Source organism: Dermacentor variabilis, chromosome 10 (assembly GCF_050947875.1).
Source record: "Dermacentor variabilis isolate Ectoservices chromosome 10, ASM5094787v1, whole genome shotgun sequence".
Lineage (NCBI taxonomy): Eukaryota > Metazoa > Arthropoda > Arachnida > Ixodida > Ixodidae > Dermacentor > Dermacentor variabilis.
This window is the reverse complement of record NC_134577.1, coordinates 19299360-19324885: the sequence shown is the minus strand read 5'-3', so window position 1 is coordinate 19324885 and position 25526 is coordinate 19299360. Positions and strand designations below refer to the sequence as shown.

The 25526-nt window shown below is 45.0% G+C and overlaps 1 protein-coding gene across 1 annotated transcript in view; it reads right to left on the bottom strand.

Moving 5' to 3' along the window:
• The window catches only part of LOC142560062 (vitellogenin-6-like), a 50095-nt gene that overhangs the window by 8699 nt on the left and 15870 nt on the right, over positions 1–25526 (bottom strand). Inside the window, exons 8-20 of the mRNA XM_075671839.1 lie at positions 22190–22386; positions 21729–21897; positions 20487–20651; positions 19190–19390; positions 17944–18161; positions 15577–15683; positions 14728–15002; positions 12109–12229; positions 10675–10894; positions 8721–9024; positions 4375–4584; positions 2586–2849; positions 778–912 (exon numbers count right to left, since the gene is read on the bottom strand). Of these exons, the coding sequence (XP_075527954.1) occupies positions 778–912; positions 2586–2849; positions 4375–4584; positions 8721–9024; positions 10675–10894; positions 12109–12229; positions 14728–15002; positions 15577–15683; positions 17944–18161; positions 19190–19390; positions 20487–20651; positions 21729–21897; positions 22190–22386 (2586 nt within the window). The remainder of the gene's footprint in view (positions 1–777; positions 913–2585; positions 2850–4374; positions 4585–8720; positions 9025–10674; positions 10895–12108; positions 12230–14727; positions 15003–15576; positions 15684–17943; positions 18162–19189; positions 19391–20486; positions 20652–21728; positions 21898–22189; positions 22387–25526) is intronic.

The window sequence follows — 25526 nt, the reverse complement described above, 5'->3', positions numbered from 1 at the left end:
ACTCCGGAAATTTCGACCACCTGGGGATCCTTAACGTGCACCTAAATCTAAGTACACGGGTGCTTTCGCATTTCGCCCCCATCGAAATGCGACCTCGTGCTCAGCAGCCCAACACCATAACCACTGAGCAACCACGGAGCGTGTACTGTTATTGTGTACAATTATTGACGCAGTTTAATAAACTAACAAGCTGCAGTAAGAGATAATCTGCTTTCGAATTTCGATAAGAATTATATACTTCCGGAAGACGCCGACTATCGCCTGCTTACGCTCGGCCGTCCGCGTAGGGCCAGACTTACCACACTGTTTATTGGTGTCATAACCCTCGGGTCTCGCTAATTGCAATTAGTTTTGAACACTCAACTAGCCTCCAACGACGCGAAACTTAAGGTCAGACAGCACGCACGTTTACCTCCCGGCCGCTCCCGGTTAGACACCTTGGCAGACTTCGTTTCTCATTGAGTTATTGACAACGGTTGAAAATGCGCGAGGCGGATGTCGCTACTATCTCTCGGTCAAGCTGGTGCAAGACAGAGCCAGTCCACACCATGTCGCTAGGCCGAATAGGCGCACATGAGCGTGAGCGCGCACTCAAGCCCTGTTGTGCACAATGCAAAGGCTGCGCATGGGCATTACGGTTTTGTGTAGCTGCGGTTTGCTATGTAGCGTAAATACCGCGATCTTTGTTTTTTGTCATGCGATCATACTGGCGGTGGCCGAATGACCTCGGCCCCCAGTTCAGGTTTTATCTCAATGGTCATGAGTCAGCAAACTTACACTAGACCCTGCTTGGCAACTGCTTCCATAGTGGACGTCGAGGTGGGCGTCGATGTGGTGTCCCGCGTAGAACGTAGCCATATTGGTTACGCTCCAGTCGGGCTTGGGGAACTTCGCCGATGCGTCAAGGCAGATCTGCAGAAGTTATGGGGAAAAAAAATTCTCTTTTTAACTCAGCTCCAACTCTGCATTCACCCTTTCCAGACTTGAATAGAAAGATTTCGCAAACGGATCGGTTAGAAAGTTTAGCATGTGTTTCTTGCTACACCATTTGACCTATATATTTTGATAAGGCGTTATAATTGATGTAGATAAAGCTTTATAACATGAAAAAACTAATAAATAAGTAGTGGATGATGTGGTGAAACGCACTTCAGTGCGAGGCTGAAAAAAACGTATCAAGTTAAATTTAAAATGTATGCATACTAGGCCCAAAGTAAAAAAGTAAATAATATAAGAAGAAACATAGTTCGACGTATATCTACTATAAGCACATAGAGGCAAGCTCTACGAAAGTAAAAAGAAATCTGCGTAGCAGATACCATCTTCGTAATAGAGAGTTTTAGCCCAGCGGGTTTACGGCCAGCGGAGCGGAGCGGGCGAGCGGAGACACGACTGCGCATGCGCACAACGCTGAAGCGGCCAGCGGTTTTACGGAGCAGCGTTTACGCCCGCTGGAAAGCACTCCCCAGCGGAGGGTATACGCAGCGCGCGAGCGTGCGTAAGCGCGCGCGGGCGTGTATGGGAAATGCAAGATGGCAGCCGCGAACATGAACGCCGGCAGTTCTGCATCGACGGCGGCGACTGCGGCGCTGACCCGTACATTAGTACTCATTATATTATTAACAAATAATGTACTGAGAACATGTAATATATCTTTATTCAACATTTCTTGCAATATAAAAGCAAGCGTAATTGAAATTCATTTCTCAGTAACTCCTATTCGGACCACTAGGTGGGGAAGCAGAGCGCCCCGCTCTCTCCGCTCGAGCGGGTGAGTGATCCGCCGGGCTAAAATTCTTTTTTCGCGAGCCGCTCCGCTGGCGCAACGGTGGAGACCGCGAGCGGAGCGAAACGTAAACCCGCTGAGCTAAAACTCTCTAATGTCTGCAGGCTTAATCGTCTTCCAGTATATTCATCTTGTTTATTTCTTTAATTTTTTCTCGAGATAAATGTTGCTGCAAAAGAGCCAAACTTAGTTAGCAAGTTTTGTGGTGAAGTCTTCCTTCAGAATTCTATACAAGTACATAGTCATAAGGGAGTAATATTGGACAGACTCTGCGTTCTGTTAACTTCATTTCAAACTCAAATTGAGGATACATTTGCCGTTACCTTGGGTAAGAGAAAGAAGCGAAACGGCTGCGTTGCTATGCAAACCTTATTTTCATGGTTATGCTCAAAGTTTGTGGGTACATCGATGACGGTTTAGTGATTTTCACGAGACGCGTTTGCGGTGAATCCAATAAATCTTTAGACAGAAACATATCCCAGTTCTCCCTTTTGATTACACATATGTGTATCCCTCATAACGGTCGCTGACTGTAGATTAGTTTAAGTCACTAATTGCAGTAACTGTCTCGACCAGCAAAATGGCTACAGAATGTCTACACTATCAGTCACATATTGGTAGATGCTTGAATGACATATTTTATGCTGTAAGCTACTAGGCGACAACAAAAACTGAGTAGAAACAGCAACCTTGAATGCTAAGCAATTGTATTCTTTTCTCAGTTTTTATCGAGTATGCTGTAAAAAGGCGTGAGCTCACTTATGGTACCTTTTGCTTTTATTGGAGTCTGCAGGCTTACCTTCAGTCCTTCGGTGTCAGCGTGGCTGAACGGTGTCCTGTCGTAGAAGAACTGCAGCTTGTGGTTGAAGAGGTCGTGATTGAAAGAGTAGCGCAACTCGGCGGCCACCTTTCGCTCCTTGGTGTCACCCTTGAAGTTAACGTCAAGTTTCAGGACGTGGGTAGATGGCACCTCGGGATCATCGGCGATATTGTCGTGCACGTTGAAGTGGCTGTGCCGTTCATCGTCTGGCTCCAAGAACTTGTATGAAATGTCGATGTCCAGCTGAAAGACAGATTCAGGAAGACTGCCCTTCAAACGGGGCTCATTGTGGATGAGCTGGACATGACTGCGTGCTGATCGATCTAATCAAGTTGGCGCTAAATGTAACCTCGATTTTCTTTCTTTTAATATTTTTCGTTCATTTGTTCAAGACTAATTGAAAATTTTCTCTTATGTGATTTGTATATACTCTTACGACTGCGTGACCCGGTAGAGGTGCCCTGATATCTTCAGCACAAGGACAAAGCACAAAACGCACCTTGGGAAACACGTACAAGCATAACAAAAGTTTAGAACGATTTTGTGTTGAAACAGGGCACTGCATATACAAAGCATTAGTAATTCTGTGTCGTTGAAATTTCTGCATAGACATTCCAGGAAATAATATTTATAAATAAATTAGATAGCGATTAGTGAGTCAAGCTATTTGAATAGCCATATTTTTTCACAAGTTGCACTCTACTGTAGTTCACTGGTCACGGTTCCGTTCACTTCGTAATGAATATGCTTAGCCGCAGATTTCATCGTAAAATGATGATCCGTCTGTATGATACTATCGTACATTTCTGTAAGATCTGTTCACCATTGAATTTGATAAAGCTTTCTAAAGTCTTGTTCATGCTTTTTTTTTTGATCTGATGATCGTTTTACGTGTGCACTGCAGGAAAAATGATTTCAAGCGCAAAAGCACCTTTTCAATTATGAACCACTTTTTCATCGAGATTAAGGTGTCTCTGGCTGTACAAGATTTCGTAATATCCAGTAAATATATTCCCAGGATGTTACTAAGCTTGAATTACTTGTGAGAGAACACCAGCCAATCCTTACTTATGCTGCACATGTTATTAACGAAGGCTAAATGAAAATAGCAGTCACGAACGAAAAACTGTAAATTCAGCCTCAGATACTTTATGTGTTGAAGGTGCTAGTGTGCCACATGACGTAGCATTCAGGGTTTAGGAACTGTTTAATCAATGCGCCTAAGCTGGGTCCCCTTATAACAAGATTGATGCTGCTCGTGTATCTTGCGTTGCAGCTTCTGCGCATGCCCACGAATGTATAATAGCTGTACGTCGCATTCTGAACAAATTATTGACGCCGCCACGCAGCTATCTAAGGTATGACGCTCATTCAATTTTTGCAGTTACATCTCATAATTATTATGTAAAGCTAAGCAAGAAAAGGAAAAAAAAGCCTATATAAAATATAGCAGTAAAAAAGACGTTCGCTTAATTTTCGACGTCAAAAACAGATTTACCCGTTATTAGGACAAACTGCGATGGTTGCACAAATGCTCATAAAACTATGTTGTAGGAGTGGTGGCCTCTGTTTTTACTTCCTATTCGAGTCTTTTCAGTGCCTGACATGTTGAGAGGAAGAGACGAGATTGTAAATTTTCCGCTGCATGCAGTGCAATGATAGCTGGCTCACAAGTTCACAGCAGCGCCTACGACAGATCGGCAACGTCTTCTTACTAAGCTCAAAAAAGAGTTTCGGGGCCACATTAAGGGTAGATTTGTTGACTTACTTCCTTGGTGGGATCTTGAGCAGCAGGGAGGGCGTAGATTTTGATGTTACGAGGGTGCCAGTGGGGATTGATGGCCATGTAGTAGAAGCGCTCTCGACACGACATCTCGTGGTAGACTTCACGCACGGCCCGGTGCAGGCCCTTGCTGATCAAATGGCCCTTGACGTTCAGGCCGACGCCAAATGTGTCGTCGAAGTAGTGGCGATCGAACTGCGCGTGAAGCCAAATAAATGGCCTCAGTAAAGGAGTACTTTTGTGTGGGAAATCTGTTTCTGCAACATTTCAGGTTGCTGTAGAAGAAAGCACTGTTAAGGTTCGAAATCTTCATTCTACGAAGCTGCGGATCCTAAAAACACCTAAAAATTGGTCAGAGTAGACATTCTTGTTCTGATGCATCAATGAGCTGATAGTTTTCACTCCAACATTTCTGGTGATCTCGTCGTAAGATTCCTTTTCAAACAGCACTCAGTAACCCAATCTACGTAAGTAGAGGTAAGAGCGTGCATTCTGACAATGTATTGACTGCATTTATAAAAATACTAGGCGTCTGGTTACAACGTTTATTATTCAGCACTTGATTTATTAACACCATGTAGAAATTGCCCGACATGGTCTCTTTTCCTCCTTTAGTAAAACTGCGGTGACCTCGAAACAACCCTTAACAGATTTATGCACCCTAGATTTAGCATACTGCCTTCTTAACGACTCACCCTTAACGACTCACCACTTAACGACTCACAAACGAGACTCACCCAAACGCCCCTCAATTCGGCGCTGTTTTCTGATATCTCCTCTAATCACTGCTGATCTACAGTAAAAGCACAGTGGTAGTAAAATCTTAAATGCATTGTTTGAAAGCGTCTGTACATTTTGTATAGTATAACCTAAGCATACACCTTCCAATTCATTTATTTTCGTCAGAATTTTGTTTTCGGCCGCTAAACATAGTTTTCAATCATTGGCGAATGAGTTGCCCGGTCGGCTTCTTCTCGCAGAACTCTTTGTTACCAAACTGCTCTCTGCAATGAATACCCGCCAGCGCGGCCATGTCTGGTACCTGAACTGCTCCAGCATGCTATGACGTGACATCAAGGCAGCGTTGCCTCTCCAAACACTCTTTGGCTCTGCGCCACCTATACTTGGAGGTCACAGGTTTCTAAGCGTTATGCGTGGCTCTTCTTGAAACCTTCTTCTAAGCATTTGCAATTTAGCCACCACTATGCGGTATTCATGCTGAAAGTGTTTTTGAGCGTTGTGGAAAATTTCAGCCTGTTTACTGTTGTTACCTCTTCGCGATTATTTACACGCGTCAAAGGCTTACAGAACTTCACGTTACTTTGAGCCTCCTTGTCATTCGATTGAGGATGACACAACGAGCTAAGGAAAGTATAATGCTGCATGTAACATTAAGGGGATACGAAGAGAGCAGATTGGGTGAGAGAATAAACGCGTGTTAATGACAACTAAGTTGAAATCAAGCAAAAGAAATGGGCATGGGCAGGGCATGAAATAAGGAGGGAAGATAACCGATGCTCATTAAGGGTTACGGACTGGATTTCAAGGGAAGGGAAGCGTAGCAGGGGGTAGCAGAAAGTTAGGTGGGCGTATGAGATTAAGAAGTTTACAGGGACAACATGACCACAATTAGCACATGACTGGAGTAGTTGTAGAAGTATGGAAGAGGCCTTTGGCCTGCAGTGGGCGTAGCCAGGCTGATAAGGATGATGATGTTGATTATCATTCGATGACGGTCCGGCGATGTCTGCACGATATATATGAGTTCTCGTCATATCTATCAGTTCGCGAAAACTTTGCTCTTCCTTTACGTCAGTTCTATTATCTTGTCCCTCCTCACTTGAGGTACAACTTCTGTCTTTTCATTTTACTAAGAATATTTTATTATACTTTACTTTAAACGGATACGGTATGTTGCTGTATTCTATTGTATGATGCCATATATTCATTACCAGTTTTATAAACCACATTAAAATCCTGGTGAGGACATGTGTCGGGCACGAGTGCCAGTAAGGCCCATCTTATCCTTTACACTGCCTTTGGTATAAGGCCGCCTGATAACGCCTCTCTGCCTTGAATTTTTGACCCGTCCGGTGAACTGTACAACGTTCACATGTGAAAACTCAGATGTTGACTGCGCACTGCTCTGTGGCGTTTCTGCAAATTTAGTTATTACTAAGGGCCGTTCAGTTTAAATTGAATCACTTCTGTGTGATCCACTGCCAGTCTCTAAATAAACATTGCTCAAACTCAATACATCTTGAGCTGGGCCTTTTATTTTTCGTTTTTCCATAGCATGTGTTTGAGCACTAACGGTCTCGACTCGATTGTGGCATGCAGTAGACAACTGCACAGAACATCCTCGATGTTCTGCCCAGTTGTCTGCTCCTCGATGTTCCTCGATGCTCCTCGATCCTCGATGTTCCGTCCATTGCAGCTGACTCTGTAATGTTTCATTTGGAAGGCAGCGCTTTTCTGAGTTGCCTTAGTTCATACAGTTTATTTCACTCTGTTGCAATGCGAATCCATGCCAACTCCCCCTACTTTCAATACTTCTGCACTTTTATAGAATACGTGGTCCGTAGTTAATACGTAGTAATACGTAGTTAATTCATGATCCCGAACACAGCGCCCAGAGAAGGGCAATCCTGAAACTTATTTCCTTGAAGTGTGTCACAAAACATTTACATTGAGGGCAAAATTTACACGGTGAAACAACGAGAAGACTGAAAGGATGATACTAAGGATAATCAATAATAAAAAAAAAACGTCGGGATAATGTTGAATGGTGTCGCTCGCGTGCTGTACGTGTTATACTTCAAGCACTTTCATCACAGCAGTTGGATCCTGTGAGTAAAGACGCAATAACCAGGATCGAGCAGCTTCAAGGCACCGCAATGACACTCTGTTGACAGGGCTGGGGCGCTGTTTAATAGGACAAGTTACAGGACGGTTAAAAGTTTGTAACGCAAATGTTATGGCGTTAGCTGCGGGGCGGAGTGGGCCTCTTCACTGGTGAATTCGAGTTTTCCGAATCACTTGAGGGTTTGAAGGTTTGTCTTCTTCCATGACATGTCACTGTACACGCTGTTTTGCAGTGTTCTGTTTCGAACTACTACGCTCCTCATCGACACTCGAGTGCTCGCCAGATTTTTAAACATGCACTGGCTCACCCGGACTCTGTGCAACCTGCCGAGAGAGCCACCTGTGCCGGCTGCCCTATAAACGCCATCCGGTTAACGCGACGTGGTGGCAAACACCCGCACCACCACCTATACACAAACGCAACGATAAGATGTGAATACATGGTGGCGAAACTTCTGCAATAATGCGGGCGCAATCGGCGGCTCACATCGGCGCGAGAGGCTACGTGGTGACGTTGCTCGAAAGCAAGCTCTGCGTCACGAAAAAGGTAAGGGTCAGTTAAGTGTCGACATTAAAGACAACGTGGACATACATGGTGGTTTAAATGATTCGATAATTAAATGTTGGTCGTATCTCTATTTCGTCTCTTGCTGTCTTTTTTTTTGTCATGTTCAATATTCACTTATTTCGTATATTATTCGTACCGTACTTCACACGCAGTTACGTCGACCTTGTCTCGTTGGTCGACTTTCTCTTCTTTTTTTTTTCAGCGTTTCATACTCTCGAATGCGCCGCTCGCATTGGTTTGTATTCTTGGTCTTTCATGCCAATGTGAGCTGCAGGGCCTATTAACCCCTTGTGCTTACCGCTTCTTCAAAGCACACACCCAAGGCTCGGGCGACTGAGTTGCGCGGCCAGTGGCTTTCTACTCTCCGTCCTTCTTCGAAGCAGCTTTCCTCAGTCCCGAACTCGGGCCCATTGCGCCAACTGGCGGAAGGTGCGGCAGTTAGGTGGCGCTTGACAGCGGCACGGCAGAAGGTGACAGTGCGCACTGAGGCTTACATCCCGCCATATTTATACGATGTGTACAGGTTATTATGTTCCTTACCGAAAGTGTTAGTTGCTGATCATTGCTACATGTTCTCTGCATGTAGAGCTTCCATTATCATATCCATACGACATCTACAATTCACCTAACTGTCCATCATCTTGGAATTCGTTACAACATAGTTAGGTCCGATATATGCCGACACCGCGTTAAGTCAGCTAAGAAGACATTTGTGTTGAACAAAACCCTTCTCTTTCGTTGGTGGAAGCTCACGCGGCGTCGCATGCGCTTTCACCATCGGAACCATCTTCTGCAGCACCGCCAGCATCTGTGCTGCGGATGGTGACGGACGACATAAAACTGAGGAACGACCTGGGAAAGATCTAACGTTTTAAACTTATTTCAATTGCAGTTTCACCTCGGTCAGTTCTTCCGGTCGGTAGAGAGACTTCATCAGGTTGGGAAACTCGGCCAGCGCGTGTGCCGGGTCCGCGTTGATATCGTAGGGCATGGCGAACGTGAAGGGGTGGAAGTTGTGGTTGATCACGTTCCAGGGCAGGTGCAGGGGTCGGCGCAGGCTCAGCTTGCCCTCGAGCGGTGCCAGGGTCACCTTGAGATCGAGCGGCCAGGAGATGACGGTCCTCGCGGCGCAACCCGTTCCAAGCGCCAGCCTGGTGAACTCCGGCACGAAGCCGACCATCTGGTACGACGCGACGTCGTACCTATTCAGAGGGATGAGGAAATTCGAACAAAGCGGGATTAATGTTAGGTGTGGCTGCTCAACATATATCAATCCCTTTTCGTGAATAGAAGACTACTTGATATGTTCTCTGTGCGCTTTTCACTTGATTAGATTTAGCTGCAACCCGTGAGCGACTAACCTGAATGTAAGAGGGAACGCCACTGATCTGAAGTAAGGTGCAATTAGCCTTTCTACAGCTATATCAAGAAAAAGAGAATTCCACCGGATAAACACTCATCGCAAAAGCTGTTTGGTCTATAGATATTCAAGTTTAAGATTCGGGCCTCAAGTGACGAGTAATCGCTGCTCTGCAATACATTCGGCGTTTTCCCTTGTATTGGTGACTGGTATGCAGGGTGTCCCAGTTAACGTTAGCCAATTTCTGAAAAATAAAATACAGAATATACGAGGAAGCTTCCAGTGGTTTTCTGTCAGCAGTCACGTACCATACCAGGATTATTCTTTTTCGTAAATGAACCATCGATATTTAGACGATGTGAATGAACGATCCTTTAATTACTGATACGAGGGTACGAATTTTCATAGAAAATTAATAATTCTGTTTCGAGGCACCCGATTCATTTGTTGTCACTGTGCTATGTCCCGCGTAAATGTGCTTCCCGCATTATAAAGAAACGCTCAAAATAAGAAAATGGCCGCATGATTACGCCTCCGCGCGTCGGGACACCAGCGGTCCCAGGCGTTAATCGGAGGAATTAACCCTGCTCAATGCCTGGCTGGGCGGCCGCGTGAAAGTGGCGAGGCGTCGGTGTTCGCGTTGGCCACCGCGAACTGCGAGCTGCCTTTTCCGCTTGAAGCGCGAAGTCAGTGCAGTGCGCAGCGTCATTGAGGAGGAGGAGGAGGAGGAGGAGGAGGAGGAGGCATTGAGCAGAGCTAATTCCTTAGGGTAACGCCTGGGACCGCTTGTGTCACGGCTCACGGACGCATAATCATGCGGCTATCGCGCGTTTTCTTTATGACGCGGAAAAAAATAATTACGTGAGACATAGCGCACTTAAAGTGACTGAATAAGATGCTTTAAAACACACTTCTTACTTTTCTAAGAAAGTCCGCGCCCTTAATTCAGTAATTAGATATGTCCGTTAATTATTTTCATCAAATTATTTAAATTTCGGTTTTGAAAAAAATATCGTCCAGGCGCGGTTCGTCACTGCTGACCGAATGTCTTTGGTTGCTTCCTCGTGTATTCTGCATTTAATTTTCAGAGCTTGGCTAACATTAGCCGAGACACCCTGTATACTTCCCATCTTTGTGCACCACATTAATTTAAGACCCGTCAAGCTCTGCTCGCGGCTCACGCGTATGCTATGCATTTCCTGAAAGAAATCCAGCCGATGGTGGCATTCATGCTCAATGACCTGATTTTCTACCTGTACGCCACATTGCCGACAAAAGAATATAATGAAGAGAAACGTAGCCAACACGGACCCCGAGCGCATTCTTCAACGCCTTTATCGCACCGCCTTCCTGCAATACTATAGCACACTCAATTGTGGACGTCTAATCATTTAAAGTGCGTTGCATGGCCACACACGTTCACGCATTCCATACCCAACGTGGCGTGAATTCGGACCCGCTGCCCTGGGCTTAGTCGCGGAAGCGCACTTACAGGTAGTGGCGCTTGATGTCCAAGTGGAGTTCTGCGCTGTCGCCGTGAGTGAGACCCGTCTTCTCTCGCTTTGCGTAGATAAACTCGGCCTGCTTGAAGTCGAGCATGACCGGCACGCCCAACTCACTTGGCATCAGCAGTGATATGTCTGTGGTCATGTAGAAGTACTTCTTGTGGACTGCAAGGCCCAATAACTCCTGAATAGCCTGGTCTGGTTTATCTGAGGGAGCGCGCAGTGGGAAACAACGTGGCACGTATTAGATTCAACCCGCGGAGCATCGTGAAATTACCATATTCAAGTATGCTACACGCGTACTGCAGTCCCGGGACTACGCTCGACGTACAGCACGTGTTTTAAGTGCTGAATTTATGTGCTGTAGGTTGTATCCTGGTCTGGACTTCACGAAATTCTAAATTTGAACGCTGCTCGTTCGAACGTGGCAGGTATGGATCACTTTTCCCTATCACGGCGTGTTTAACATGATACGCACACATTGCTTTATTCTCATTGTGGGTTGATTGCCTGTACACTTTGGGACTGGTACTGGTTGCTTTAAGAGTTTTCAAGAACGTTGCTTGCGAAGCCGTTCATTTTAATTTTCTGAAAATCTGTATGGCTAATAATTACGTTTGACTCACACTTGTTGGACGTTGATATCAAAGTGCAAATGGTAGTTACAACAGTTGCTGAATGTTTTGCCCGTTCCTCTTCGCGAGCAAGACGATTTGACTCCTTCTATAGGAAGTCTATAGAAGTCTATAGATATTAGATTTTTTTCAGCCAGAATTCATTTTTGGCGTATTTACACCGGGTGCATGTTATATCCGGGGAAATATGCTGCTTGAAATAGTGGCAAAAATAAAAGGAATGTGCATTTCTTCTGGGGTGTAGCCGCGGAGAGCCTTAATATATGAACGTACTCGTGATAATTAATTGAGATCGCAGACATGGTAGCATTGACGGTCCCCATGCCGGGCTTCCGCATCCGTACCGTATTCTCACATGTTTATATCTCGGCGATATATCTAGTCATGGAACTATAGCTGTAACTATGATATAGATTAATCGTAGTGACCCACATTTCAAATGAAGCTGTCTGGCAGTGTTGTAATACTATAGGTTAGAGTTGGGCACCTGGCTAAACTTCGCTATACAAAGCCGCTGAACCCAAACTTCTGAAAGTATTTGTCAATGTACACCATTTTGCGCAAATATTTTATGCTTACATGGTCTCGCGAATTGATATGATAATCTAAGGTACCAACCAATTCAGTTTTCAAAAGATGAAGCGTTAACAGTGACAACACACTAAGAAGTTGGCGCTTCATCTTTTGAAAGCTATGCACCAACTAGCCCCACCACGTGTTTTACTCCGAACAATTCAGGTTTTATGCACACAAACATATTTCAATTTGATAGGTGAAACGGCCAACCTCTCTGCATCAGTGTGGCCAAGGTGCTCTCGTCCATGCTAAAAGTGTCCACGGTCTTTCCAAAGATGGACAGGCTGAGACGTGCAAACATTGGGTCGTACTCCCGGTCGGTGATGTGCAGCTGCGCATTGCAAATTATACAATAAGAACCACGTTTCACTGGGCCACGTGGGGAGGGGGATGGCACGGAAAGATTGGGAGTCAGCAGTCAACACAGTCAACATGCCTACATTTTTCCAGAGAAAAATGATGTTATCACAAATGGTCATTAACGCACGTAATTTCTACAGAAGTGAACGAATAAACGGGCCAATAAACGCGATGGACAGTGCTAATGCCCGATAATGTGTGCTAATTATTTGAACGTGTTTGCTGGAAGCCTGAAACAGTTCATTCTCCCAGTGAAGCCCGAATAGACGAAAGGTGGCTGCAGAGCACCTTAAACCTCTAGCACAGCTGTTGCCATTGCTCGGCGTAAACAGAACAGACTGGCAACACATGTACCATGTCTTGATGGACCACATTATAGAACAAAGTGGTGAATTTACAACGCTGTTCGTTATCAAGAATTTTATTTGCGTAAACTCCATGAATACAGAATAGCATTTTATTCGGCACTAGCTGCTTAAAGGAAGGCTTTGTGGGAAAATAACGAGTGTGAACTTAATGCATTTCGGAACAATTCTAAAGCCACATATATAAAAGCTGGTGCCACTATAATTGTGCGCATAAGGAAACATACCGTGAACAGCAACTGTGTTCATAACTGTTTCGGTTAGAGTTAATGAGTGATACACCACATTTGATATGGTCGCGTCAAAGAAAAAGTTGTATGTCTTTCCCTTCTTTTTTTGGAGCAACAATATTTTTGGTGGTCATAAAGAAAATGGCCTTGTTCCAACACATAGAAGTGTGCGCATACAAACAGAAATTTATCTTGAACACTGAAATCTCATCTGTTGTAATGATAGGACGACAGATCGCGGTGTGAGAAAGTCTTCCGTGTGGCAAAAAAAAATTGCCAGGAGGAATGCAACAGGTTCCAAAATACGCCAAACTTAATTTGTCATGACAAAACTGGATTTGCTTTAACAACCTGTCCACATTGCGACATAAACTTCTGTCGCTACGACAGAGAGCACATTGCTATGACGAAAGAAACAGGCAGATCACACCCTGAAACTTGTCTGTCGCTAAAGTTGGCCTATCGTTTTAACGCGAGAGCGTTAAGGTACCCGTGTCGCAGAAAATCCAATGTCGGATGTGGTTTCGGCAAAAATATTTTTGAACCACCCATACCCAGGCCCTCCACGTGGTGCAAGGAAGCTACTGAACTAATTGAATTTCTCATCAAGCTAAAATACGTAGAAAAATCGTAAAGTACGACTTACAGACAACCTGCAGACAGGATAGCGTCGGATTGTATTTTGACTATACGAGAAAACATAATTCTGTTACGCGAAAACTCAAGGAAACCCCTTTTCCCGTGTTTCTACCATACATAGACTAGCCACGCGTCCGCCATTTACACGCGCCGGCGTGTGAGTATCTTGGAGACCACGAAGCGGCGCACCCGGTTTCTTGCAACACCAACCAGATGGAGCTCGCACGCTAGAGGCCGTGCTCGCACGCTAGAGGCCGCAGACAGCGTTTCCCGGTAGACATTACGGCTACATACGCTTCAGTTGCCGGGAAGCGTGAGAAACAGCAAGGTTTCTTTGAATGCTATCGCGTTCCACTCTTAAACGGCAAAGCTTAAGCGTCCTTCATCTTATTAAATGTTCAGTTAAATAAAATTTTCATTTGTTTCCTTCTTAAGGTCCCCATGCTGCTCAAATAACGTGTAATACAGCAACTAGATAATTAAGCATTACTACTGAATCGAAGAGGCTCCACTGGCGATCATGATGCCAAATTGTCGGTGAAATACGCGCTTCTTCTATTCATACACCGTTAAAGCTGTCGATTAGGATCTTTGCGGCACTGCCAGATCACCGTGAAAGTGCCAGCAGTATATCCCATTAGTATGTTGCGATAACAATTATATGAATACTCATGGCAAATTTTAACCGACGGCGTCTCCGTGACGTTTCGTATAAAGACGAAGCACAATCCGTATGCTGTAGGTGAGAGGAAAATCATGCGAGTGCGAGCCAAGAAGGATGTTGGCTTGATCTCGGTCTTGGAGGTAACCTACGTGGGTACGAGAGCTACGCCACCCGAGAAGTCTGCTGGCATCGCGTTCGCTGTGTTCTCGCGCACCTAGGTCGCGTCGAAGCGAGAGGCAGGATGACGGGAACTTCGCTCGCCGCTGCTGCCGCTCTTTACCACGCCAGCGTTTTCACACCGAACATCCGCGCAAATCGAGTGAGATGAGCTCATGTTTGCCTGTGCTCACGCGACGAAACGTTTGCTAATTTATTTATTAGCGAAAGTTTACAGCAGTTTATACGACCAATAAAACCGCTAACATTACTTCGTACACTTGTCTAACAATTTGCAATCGCCATCAATGCTTCGTCTTACGGGCGTAACTGCGACTTTTTGCTGAAACCCCCCAGAGATGCAAGTAGTTTTTCCCTGCTCTCGTTCAGTTAGTCGGTGGCTTCAAACACTCACAGAATCCTCGATCTCCTTTCGCTCTTTGGCCGACGCATCGCGCGGTATGCGACGACGGCCCATGAAGTTCCAGAGGTTCTTCGTGGATCCCGGCTGTGGACCTAGGAGGTGACTAAGATGCTTGTCCATGCCCCAGCTCTCGAACGCAAGGGTGACTGTGTCGTACGAGTGGCCGGCCATGTAGTCCATGAGCTTGATGTACATGTTCCGGGGCAGGTAGCTGTCGTGCGAGCGGATCATCTCCGAGGCCGTCATGCTACCATAGTCATATTTGGCTGCATCGAAGAATGGCGTTATGGTCGTGTAACTATACACATACACTTTGGTCTTGTAGGCGACTAACACGTAACACAGAAAGACGTCTGTCCGGCAGTTACTTGTGCTTTTGTTACTTGTTCTTATTCAACGGAAATAAAAGTAATGCTTCTTGAAGCTGAGCGCTTAAAGACAAACAAAAAAAGTGATTTTCTAAAAAAAAAAAGACTGTACGCAGGCTCTATTAATCATAACGCTATGGTGAAATATTTCAGCGATCACAAGGAACGCGTGCTACATAGTATAACCGAATGTTACAAGGTAAATCTCTCTTGGCGAAGACTTTCCTGACCATGGTTGCCGCTTTCTTGCCGAATGGCACATGACGTACACCACGTAGCACGTGCGCGAACGACATTCACGCGAGAGCTGTCGACTCTGAGATTTAGGAGGGTAGGTGTAGCAGCGTAACTGCAGTCTTTAAACCGCAGCATGGTGGCACCAATTGTAGAATAGCAGTAGAAAAACGTCTACTGATATTGTCAGCGGTTTATCAGAAAGCAACAGCGTTGAGAGATGTGTAAGCGAACTAACGGTTGTATGTGGAAGAGATGATGAGGTGAGACGAAGCCTTGTCTATGGGCCTCCTGAACCTAGTATCGTGGTCCCACTCTGGCAGCACGTAGCGCATCTGCTGGGCACTGCGGAAAAGAAGGGAGAGCAAATCTTGAATTGAATGCGTCTTCATTCGTGCGAGGAGTCATTAGTAGGTTTATAAATGTAAGGCATGAGTGTGAGATCATATCTAAAAGCTCATTATTTGGAAGCTTCCTTATCGCGAATGATTCTGAAACACAGGCATGCGTTGGCGTTTGCTTGACGGTGCCCTGTGAGAACGTGATCATACACTGCCGCTTATGCAGGTAAGACAGTAAGACAAAGAATGAAGTGCCAATAAATGAATGTGAAAATAAACCACACCAGGTTATGCACGCAGCGTATAAGGGAAACTAGAACAATACAGCATTCCCAGTGTGTCATATATGATAGGAGGGTGCATATATAGAAATTTTTGAACAGGAATCTAATACAAACACTTAACACTTTGAATATAGATTTCCCTATTGAATAATATTATGCACACTTGTTTTTTACTACTTTTCGTTAATATAACATGTTGGAACATCGCAAATATGTCCAACAGTAAAAGCTAGAATAGTAAGCCTTTGCTGTAAGAACGTATTTATTCGGTCCTTCATGATAAGTTAAAAAATTCGCACTCTGTTTCCGCGGACACCGGTGGATTATGTAACATCAGATGTCCATTAAGTCGGAGGCATTTGGTCCTTTGTCAGTTATAAGTCGGGTCATTTGTTGGCAAGCAATACAATCGGGAGCGTGGGTGGCATTGAAAAAGTAATTAGTATCGCGAGAGGCAAAAGCTGCGGTTTTGCTGCGACGCACCCTAACATCGGGATTCACTGTAGTGGATTCGCTCAATGTAGCTAGAATTCCTTGAAAAGCATTGTTGTAGCGTTTGGACTTCTTTGCTTCATAGACACCTATACCCCGTGCAACGCAGTTGTTAGAGTTCTCGTATAGCTTTGTCGCCTTGCGGCTGCGCTTAGCCCACGCGCTAAATTTTGTCTTGATAGGAGCGTGTCAAGCTGCACAAAATAGGACCCATGGCTGCTATTTATAAAAAGTTGTTAGGCTAGAATTGTTCGCAGGAGAAAACTTCAGACGATCTTCGTGAGGGACATATCATCAGTCAAGGCGCTTGTTCAAAAGCGAAGAACACCTACGAAAAAACAAATCCGAGGAGACTTAAGCACTTATTATGAGTTGCGAATGCGAAAGCATTACTGTCCAATTGAACCCCCCTGAGCGGTCCTTCAAGTTTTGCTTTCCCAGCCAGCAGGCAGCAGCAGCCTGCTGTGGCCAACGCCGCATTCCACCGACGTCTTGCGCGACAGTACACCGAGGAAACAGTAGCGACCGCCAAGGCAGGTAGGCGATCGCAGTACATGCTGCCCGGGCCAGCCAACAGCAGCGAACTGCGGTTCTCGCTCGGGGACCACGCGCCAGCTTCCGAGCGCGACAAAAAGGCTGACGTGGCGTCGCGGCGATGCCCCCTCCTCTCACGCAACACCTGGCGCGCTTGCGCGGTAGAAGTGTTCCATTTGGCCCACTTCGCTCCGTCGAGGCAAGCTCGGGACATGGCGTCGCAGCTAGTGGGAATTTAGGTGCCGTTTTTCGCTTTTCCAATCGACAGACACCGGTGTTTTCGCTGAGTGGGCCATTTGATGGTTTCTAATCAGATAATAAATAAGCCATCGGCATTTATGCTTATGGGCTAGCCTACATTACCGACTTAATGGTGGGGTAAATCAGACGTGCAAATTGACAAGTGGAACGTCAAAAACATCGACTGTTTTCCTTCTTGTTCTTCTTGTGTCCGTGTTTACATGGCTGCCTCACCGCACCATGAGTTGCTACTGACTTGCTCAACTTTCATTCATTCTAAACATAAGGATTATTTACTTTTCGCTGAGTGACTCGTGGTTCTGGAAGACAGAGGTACTAAGACTTGGCTAAAGAACGAAATGGGTAGGGAATTCCTAATAGGAAAGGAAAGCAACTTAGACCATGACGATCTTGTATGCTTTCAACTAGGGAGGTAGAATGTTCAACAAATTTCTCAACTATCTCTCTTCCTTTGTACTTTTCATTTTCTGTTACAAGCTTCTCAATGATGAGTAGGTTGCCTTGCACATATTACAGCATGAAGCTTGCTCCGTATTTGTTTCGCCTCTGTAATATCATCAAACGTGGTATGACAACAATTTCGTTTTGCTTATCTCTCAGCATTAGTCCCGTTGTTTTGAGGTTTTCTGAAGGTCTTGTAAGCTTAAGGCTTGTATACGGAAAAAAATATACTGTTTTCTCCGTGCCACTCACAGTTCTCGATGGCAGGGGTACTTAGACTTGGCCAGGGAGCGGAAGGCACTTGACACGAACGCCACCAGCTGGTCGCTAGGCTCAGTTACCATTTCACGAGCGATGTGACGCAGTAAGTAAAGCTCTGGGTGGCTGAACAAGACGACAAGGAATGAGGCGATACGAATCTCGCTTGGTTCGCTTGTGTTGTAGAAGACGGGCAAGGCGATGGATTGAGCCTGCGAAGAAGGAAGGAAAAGGTCTTTGCTAAAAAAAAAACATATTTTATAAAACCGCGGGTAACAGAAAGTGAAAAACTGGGTATCGGTGTATGGTAAATTGAGGCATGGAATTGAACAGTCAGGAATTATCAGAACAATTCGACCTATTTCGTATAGACTCCGGGTATACGTTGCCTAGGCCCAAGAAAACGCCGTTAAGGTTCAGGCTTCAATTTGAACTTCGAAGACCTGCTGCCATATCAAATCAAGCATAAAATCAATGCAGCTTATTGTAGATGAAATGCGGTGCTTCTTTATGACCAGCCTTGTTAGCAAAACAACAGTGTTGGAGCAGGTGTATTTACCAAGAAGTTTCTTGAAGTATCTGCCAACTTAAATAAAGAAAGCAAAGTAGTCATAAGGCTCCGATTAGGCATAACGATATAACAATATCCATAAAACGGGCAAATCAGGTGGTATATGCGACTCCTAAGTGGTGAAGGGTCACGGTACACTAGATATCTCCTTTGGTTAGGTGATAAATCTGCTTGTCATTTGCGACATAATAGGAACGTTACTCTGTAAATTGTTATATCTTGAGGTCTGCATGTCACATTTTTGCGAATCAACGTGAATGTCATTGCGTTTTCAGAGTATAACTGTCGTTATCAGCCTTCCGACAGGAAACAAACGAACTTACAATGTCATCTGCCCTACAAAACATGATGCCGACTTTCTATGTGAAGTTAGACGAGTATGCGGTAGCTCGTGCTGACTTAGCTTCCGAAAGGTTCTCCGATATACGGACACACTGAGAACTATATCCGGTCACCAAAGAGGAGTGGTGTAGACACATATTCGGCAAAGTTTAGCCTTCACAATGTTTGCTAAAAACGACTGGCTTTCAAGCTAGTGATGAGTCTTTAAGGAACAAACTATCGTGTCCGCGTTGATTCTCAGCTGTCCTATGATGTGTTTATGACATGAAGAGCTTGCATCTTCAGCACGTGCAGTTCACGGAGAGAGGGAGTTTAGTAAATGCTAACCAATTCACGGTGGTGCTTGGAGGCCTGCTTCAGCGCCCACAGGGCGGCCATCCTCTTGTGCTCGCTCGCGTGCCACTTGGGGCAGATGAAGCGCTCCAGGTAGTGCATCGCTTTCCGCGTGCCCAGGTTGCCAGCCACCCGCAGATAGACGGTGCTCTCAAAATCTGGCTCGTTGTGCGTATCTGCTGGCGTCACGGAGTACTGCGCGGCATGAACCAGATGATTGTTAGGAAGATGGAGAGTTCAGAACACTCAATCAACTTGCAGAAACTAGTGGAAAAATGGGTTAAATATCCATAATTATACTCAGATTCAGATGAGATATACATTTTTATATACACCAAGGAAGGTACAGAACGACAAACCGTCGCATTAATTATTCGCGAAAAAATACAGATGCTAGGGGTACAGCAACGCCTGGCAGAAGCCTTTGTACCTATTATACGAAGAATATGACGCTGAAAACACAAATCAAATGCGTTGCGGCTCACGTAACTGGGAACCGCATTGCACAAGCAAGGTAAAGTTGTGGCATAGTTATGCTCAAAACGCCAGTGCTATTACCCGTAAGCTTCGCGAGGGTTGTCTACCACGCGGCGTCATTCTTAGGACTACCACTAGGATACAGAGTGGCCCAAAAAATTTACAAAATGTGTGCGCCGCGAAAAAGTTGATTATGAGCATAGATCTAGACTGCAGCCATTCAAACAAGAAAGCACAATCTTGGTCGCCTACACAAGTATAGGTTGTTGGCTCTGGCTCGAGAAATATTGCCTTTTTCCCCGATCTCCCATAGAGTCACGCATGTTTTATTAAGCAGGAGTAGGCTTTATTCGTCCTATTGAGGCATTTGCCTTTAAATGAAATAATAAAGGTTTAGCGAAACATTACGTCATTATTTCTTATTCAATATTACACATTGCCTATTGCCAGCACCTGCCAGTATGCATTGGCAAATACGCGGCATTATCTTCTGCAGTTCATTGGCTTTAAACGTAAACTCGGCCTGTTTCGGTAAACTGGCTAGCAAGCAGCCTCGCTCCTAAGCTTACCCACAAAACTCGACAATCTTGGTAGCGATGTCCATCCCCCCACACTTTCGGAGTGACTACACACATCAAACATATTTTGCTAGAAGTGAACTTGAGAAGCAGTACGACAAAGATCTGTAAGTTAAATCACACGGTGCAGCTTACCTTATGGGTGAAAGTTGGGACACCCATTTAAACAGCAAGCTGAAGCATAAAATATTGACTACCTGTGATGACATAAAGAGTGCAGATATGTAGCCGCTCACGTTAAAGATGTGCGAGACGATCTCGGGGTTGCAGGTGCCATGGTCCTCCTCATGGTCATCGTGTGCGTGCTTGCATCCCTTGCCGCTTGCGACTGTGCTGGCAGCGAATTTGCAGGCACTCCATGTTCCTCGGTGGATCTTGACGGCCACCGATTTGCACGAGTCCTGCAATATGGCGGTGTTCGCAAATGCGTTGTTAACGTTTCAGCTTTTGCTTACTTGAAAGTGTTCCTGCCAGCATTCACTCCGCGCGACTTACTCAGACAGACCTGAACACGTAAGCAAGCTCTCAGCACCAGCAAATATAACTCTGTGGAAACGGGGCAGAAAGAGAATCAGTCGGCTCAGTTAAATAAACGCAGTACGGAATTGAGAATACCGAATTTCTGCAAGAAACAAACACATCATGTTCTTTTGCTTTGCAGTGCTTTGCGGCGTAATGTTGTAGAGGTTGCGCATGAAATATAGACCGTGCTAGGAAAATTTTAAATAATGCTTTGGTGGAACTTGCGTCTCCATAGGAAGTCCTGAGGAGAGAAAAGCATGTGCATTTTGTAGTATCTTCACAGCCTTAATGTAAAAATAAAGCTTATCCTCAAACGGCTCTCTTCGTATTGCCGATTCAATTGGTGCATTTGGCGCGCAGTGGTTCAGGCAACAACGGGAGTCTAATTATAGATCTCCACAGACAAGTAATGGCGCTCACAAATTTGGGAACTCCTGAAAGCCGGTATTCGTTTGTGGCAAGTAAAGTGTAAATGTACTTATTAGTAACTAATGAAATTACTGCTTTGGAGAGCCGGTTTAGTTGCATAAGAGAGTTAACAGTGAACAGACACCACTTGTTTGTTTTTTTGTCCACTTGGATTTCAACTTTACCTAAAATTTCAGTATAGCAGCTGATTTGTAGCTTGTTCTCATAGAAACACACAAACCGTGGCTATAAATCAAACGCATATCGCCGTATGCAGCAACATGATGCCGTAGGCACAGAAACACGAATTCCTTAAAAGAAAACCTAAGTTTCCGGCACCAACATGTGGCTGCTATAATTCAGCAGTAAAAAAAACAGTATCGGGTACATAAATACACCGGTGTCCTTGCGATGACGTTACGCTTCCGTTTACTCATTCTTGACTTTGCTTCGGACGCAAGTATACAACTTATTATCAATAGAGAAATTGGAGTTAAACTGCATACAATGCTTTTTGTATGACTCCATTTGGGCGGGAAAACACTCACGGCAATTTCGCGGATCAAGGCGGAGTTGACTTGCTTCAGGTTCAGGTGGAGTTTCCCGTAGAAGCGATGGGCGTCCAGCGGGGTCAGCGCGTTATTCTTGATCAGGTTCAGTCCAAAGGTAACGTGAGGGTTCCTACCGACGGCGGCGAGGACTTCCAAGAATGCGTGGCTGCGAGGCACGATGGAGGCAGAACAGGCTCGCATCATCATGTCTATTTGTTATGTTTCCACGAAAATAATAATTAATACAAGTCAAGAAGAAAATAAGACCATCTCCTTGAGCCGCAGTTTGTGTCCGCGTGGGATAAATAATAAAACAAAAGCCTTCTGTTTTTGTTCGCTCGGTTTGCGAAACGTGTCTCTAATGCACTATATTTATTAATTAGACGGTCGTCACTGAAACGTTCTTCATAAGTATTCCGCGTGTTGAACAAAAGCAGGATTAGGCAGGGGTCACTCACCGGACGCGATCCTTGAGCTCGTCCGGTGCAGAGAGCACGTGATTCTGGTATACTTCGTTGATCTCGTCGTAGTCGAAGCTCGCGAAAGAGTTAAACAGCACCATGAATAGTTGGCTTCCGCTTGGCTTGTTGTCGATCTCCTTGATGTCGTCATCTGTGTACTCCAGTTCTGCCAGCTTGTGCAGGCCTTCCGCGAACTGCGCAATTGGGGTAGCCAATTGAGAGATTTGTGTTAGTCGATAATCGTTATTCTGAGTACTTTTCTTTTCAGGAACAATGACACAATTTATTGGTTGAGCAGCACTCTTCAAACCACAAGCGCCTTTGAACGATTTGGATTCCTAGTCAATCTCTCAGCTCCTTAACTCGCACGCTTCTTTTCTTTCAGAATAAAATAGTTCCTTCGCAGTTGTTTTTTAGCATAAAAATCGTCCCTGTTCCCTGATTACGGCTATCCTTCTATTTGATTAAAAGTTCAGGGTAAAAGAGAAATAGAGGTCTAAATTATTACATTTGCTAATGCTAAAATGAAATAGAAGCGCGTCAATGGACAAGAAGGGTTAAAGATTACCCGGAAAGGTTTGCATTGAAACAAAGTCCGTGATTGTTTTGCGCACGTAAATTGGTTTGGGGCACAGAAATGACGCAGTCGCAATGAAGCGCGAAGGTGACAATTACTGAGTCATAACCACTAGCGATTTAAAACGCTTCACAATACAAATACGAAGAGCATTCCAACGTTATGCACAGAGTCTGTGTAAGCTCACCAACTGTTAAACTATATTGGATGCCTTGTTTCATTATATGAACAGGCAGCTCCGTGCACTAAGTGTTTACAAGTTCACGAATTGCTAAACTAAGTTAGGGGCCCTTTACTTTCTTGAAAAGCAAACTGCCCTTCTGTTAAAGGCTCCACTGACTGCTTAGATGGATCTTTAATATTTCACTTGTAGGTCCAAGCAACGGACGGATTCATCCATACTTTAGAACGCGGTAACTTTCGCTTTGGTTCCCGACGCTGGACCTTGTGTTACTCTTGCAGGAATGCATTTGCGGAATAAAGTGGTCTGAGCACTAATTCGCCATACCGGGAAAAATACATTTACATCCAGAATTGTATTATCGTTTTTTTTGTTGTTAAGTTACATAGCTGTAAACTTGATAGTTTCGTTTTTCGAAAATGTTTGATTTTTGCCAACTTTTTTATGAAACGTTGAGCACCTAAATCAGAAATTTGAAACCAACAGCCACTAGATTTTATGTTTTTCTTTTAAATGCAACCAACCTCGCCAAATATGGTGCAGTGGTTGCCGAGAAAAACGAATTCTCCTTTTACATGTATTTAGATAGGAGCACCCGAGCTAAAGCTTCCTTTCACGGGAGTAAATAAATTATTTACGGCACTATAAGCAGCGGTGGTGTAGAGGTAGAGCATCCGCCTGGCGTGCAAGAGGACCGTGGTTCGAATCCCGGTGCCGCGCAATTTTCCACCGGATTTAAAAAGAACCAGAAAAATATCCGCGTGTTGATAAAATTGCACAAACAGGCCTGGAGTGCGACCTGATCCCAATGCCCTCAACCGGTAACGCACTCCCTCACCAGAGCAGGATTGGCCACCCTGGTGCAGTACTTGGCCACAACCTCCCATATGAACACAACAATCAAACCCCGGCCCTCAGTCCCCAGCAGCTGCGAAGCAACTGACCACGGCGGTGGTCAAACCTGCGACGCATCAGAGGGTGCTAAGAATCCCTGGATCCGGACAGGCCACCATTGGAATCTGAACGTGGCAACGTTTAACGCTAGAACGTTATCTAGTGAGGCGAGTCTAGCACTATTGGAGGAATTAGAGGGCAGTAAATGGGATATAATAGGGCTCAGTGATGTTAGGAGGACAAATGAAGCATATACAGTGCTAAAAAGCGTGCACGTTCTGTGTTACCGGGGCTTAGCGGAGAGGCAAGAACTAGGAGTCGGATTCCTGATTAATAAGAATATAGCTGGTAACGTGCAGGAATTCTATAGCATTAAGGACAGGGTGGCAGGTCTTGTTGTGAACCTTAATAAGAGGTAGAAACTGAAGATCGTACAGGTGTACGCCCCTACATCCAGTCGTGATGAACAGGAAGTCGAAAGCTTCTATGAAGACATGGAATCAGCGATGTGTAAGGTCAAAACAAAATACACTGTACTGATGGGCGACTTCAATGCCAAGGTAGGCAAGAGGCAGGCTTGAGACAAGGCAGTGGGGAAGTATGGCATAGGCACTAGGAATAACAGGGGGGAGTTATTAGTAGACTTTGCAGAACAGAATAAGATGCGGATAATCAATACCTTCTTCCGCAAGCGGGATAGCCGAAAGTGGACGTGGAGGAGCCCGAATGACGAGACTAGAAATGAAATAGACCGCATACTCTGCGCTAACCCTGGCATCATACACGATGTGGACGTGCTCGGTAAGGTGCGCTGCAGTGACCATAGGATGGTAAGAACTCGAATTAGCCTAGACTTAAGGAAGGAACAGAAGAAACTGGTACATAGAAGTCGATCAATGAGTTAGCGGTAAGAGGAGAAATAGAGGAATTCCGGATCAAGCTACAGAACAGGTATTCGGCTTTAACACAGGAAGAGGACCTTAGTGTTGAAGCAATGAACGACAATCTCATGGGCATCATTAAGGAGTGCGCAATAGAAGTCGGTGGTAACGCCGTTAGACAGGATACCAGTAACCTATCACAGGAGGAGAAAGATCTGATTAAGAAACGCCAATGTATGAAAGCCTCTAACCCTACAGCTAGAATAGAATTGGCTGAACTTTCCAAGTTAATCAACAAGCGTGAGACAGCTGACACAAGGAAGTATAATATGGATAGAATTGAAGCTGCTCTCAGGAACGGAGGAAGCCTAAAAGCAGTGAAGAAGAAACTAGGAATAGGCAAGAATCATATGTATGCGTTAAGAGACAAAGCCGGCAATATCATTACTGATATGGATGAGATCGTTCAAGTGACTGAGTTCTATAGAGATCTATACAGTACCAGTGGCACCCACGACGATCATGGAAGAGAGAATAGTCTAGAGGAATTTGAAATCCCACAAGTAACGCCGGAAGAAGTAAATAAAGCCTTGGGAGCTGTGCAAAGGGGGAAGGCAACTGGGGAGGATCAGGTAACAGCAGATTTGTTGAAGGATGGTGGGAAGATTGTTCTAGAAAAACTGGCCACCCTGTATACGCAATGCCTCATGATTTCGAGCATACCGGAATCTTGGAAAAACGCTAACATGATCCTAATCCATGAGAAACGGGACGCCAAAGACTTGAAAAATTATGGACCGA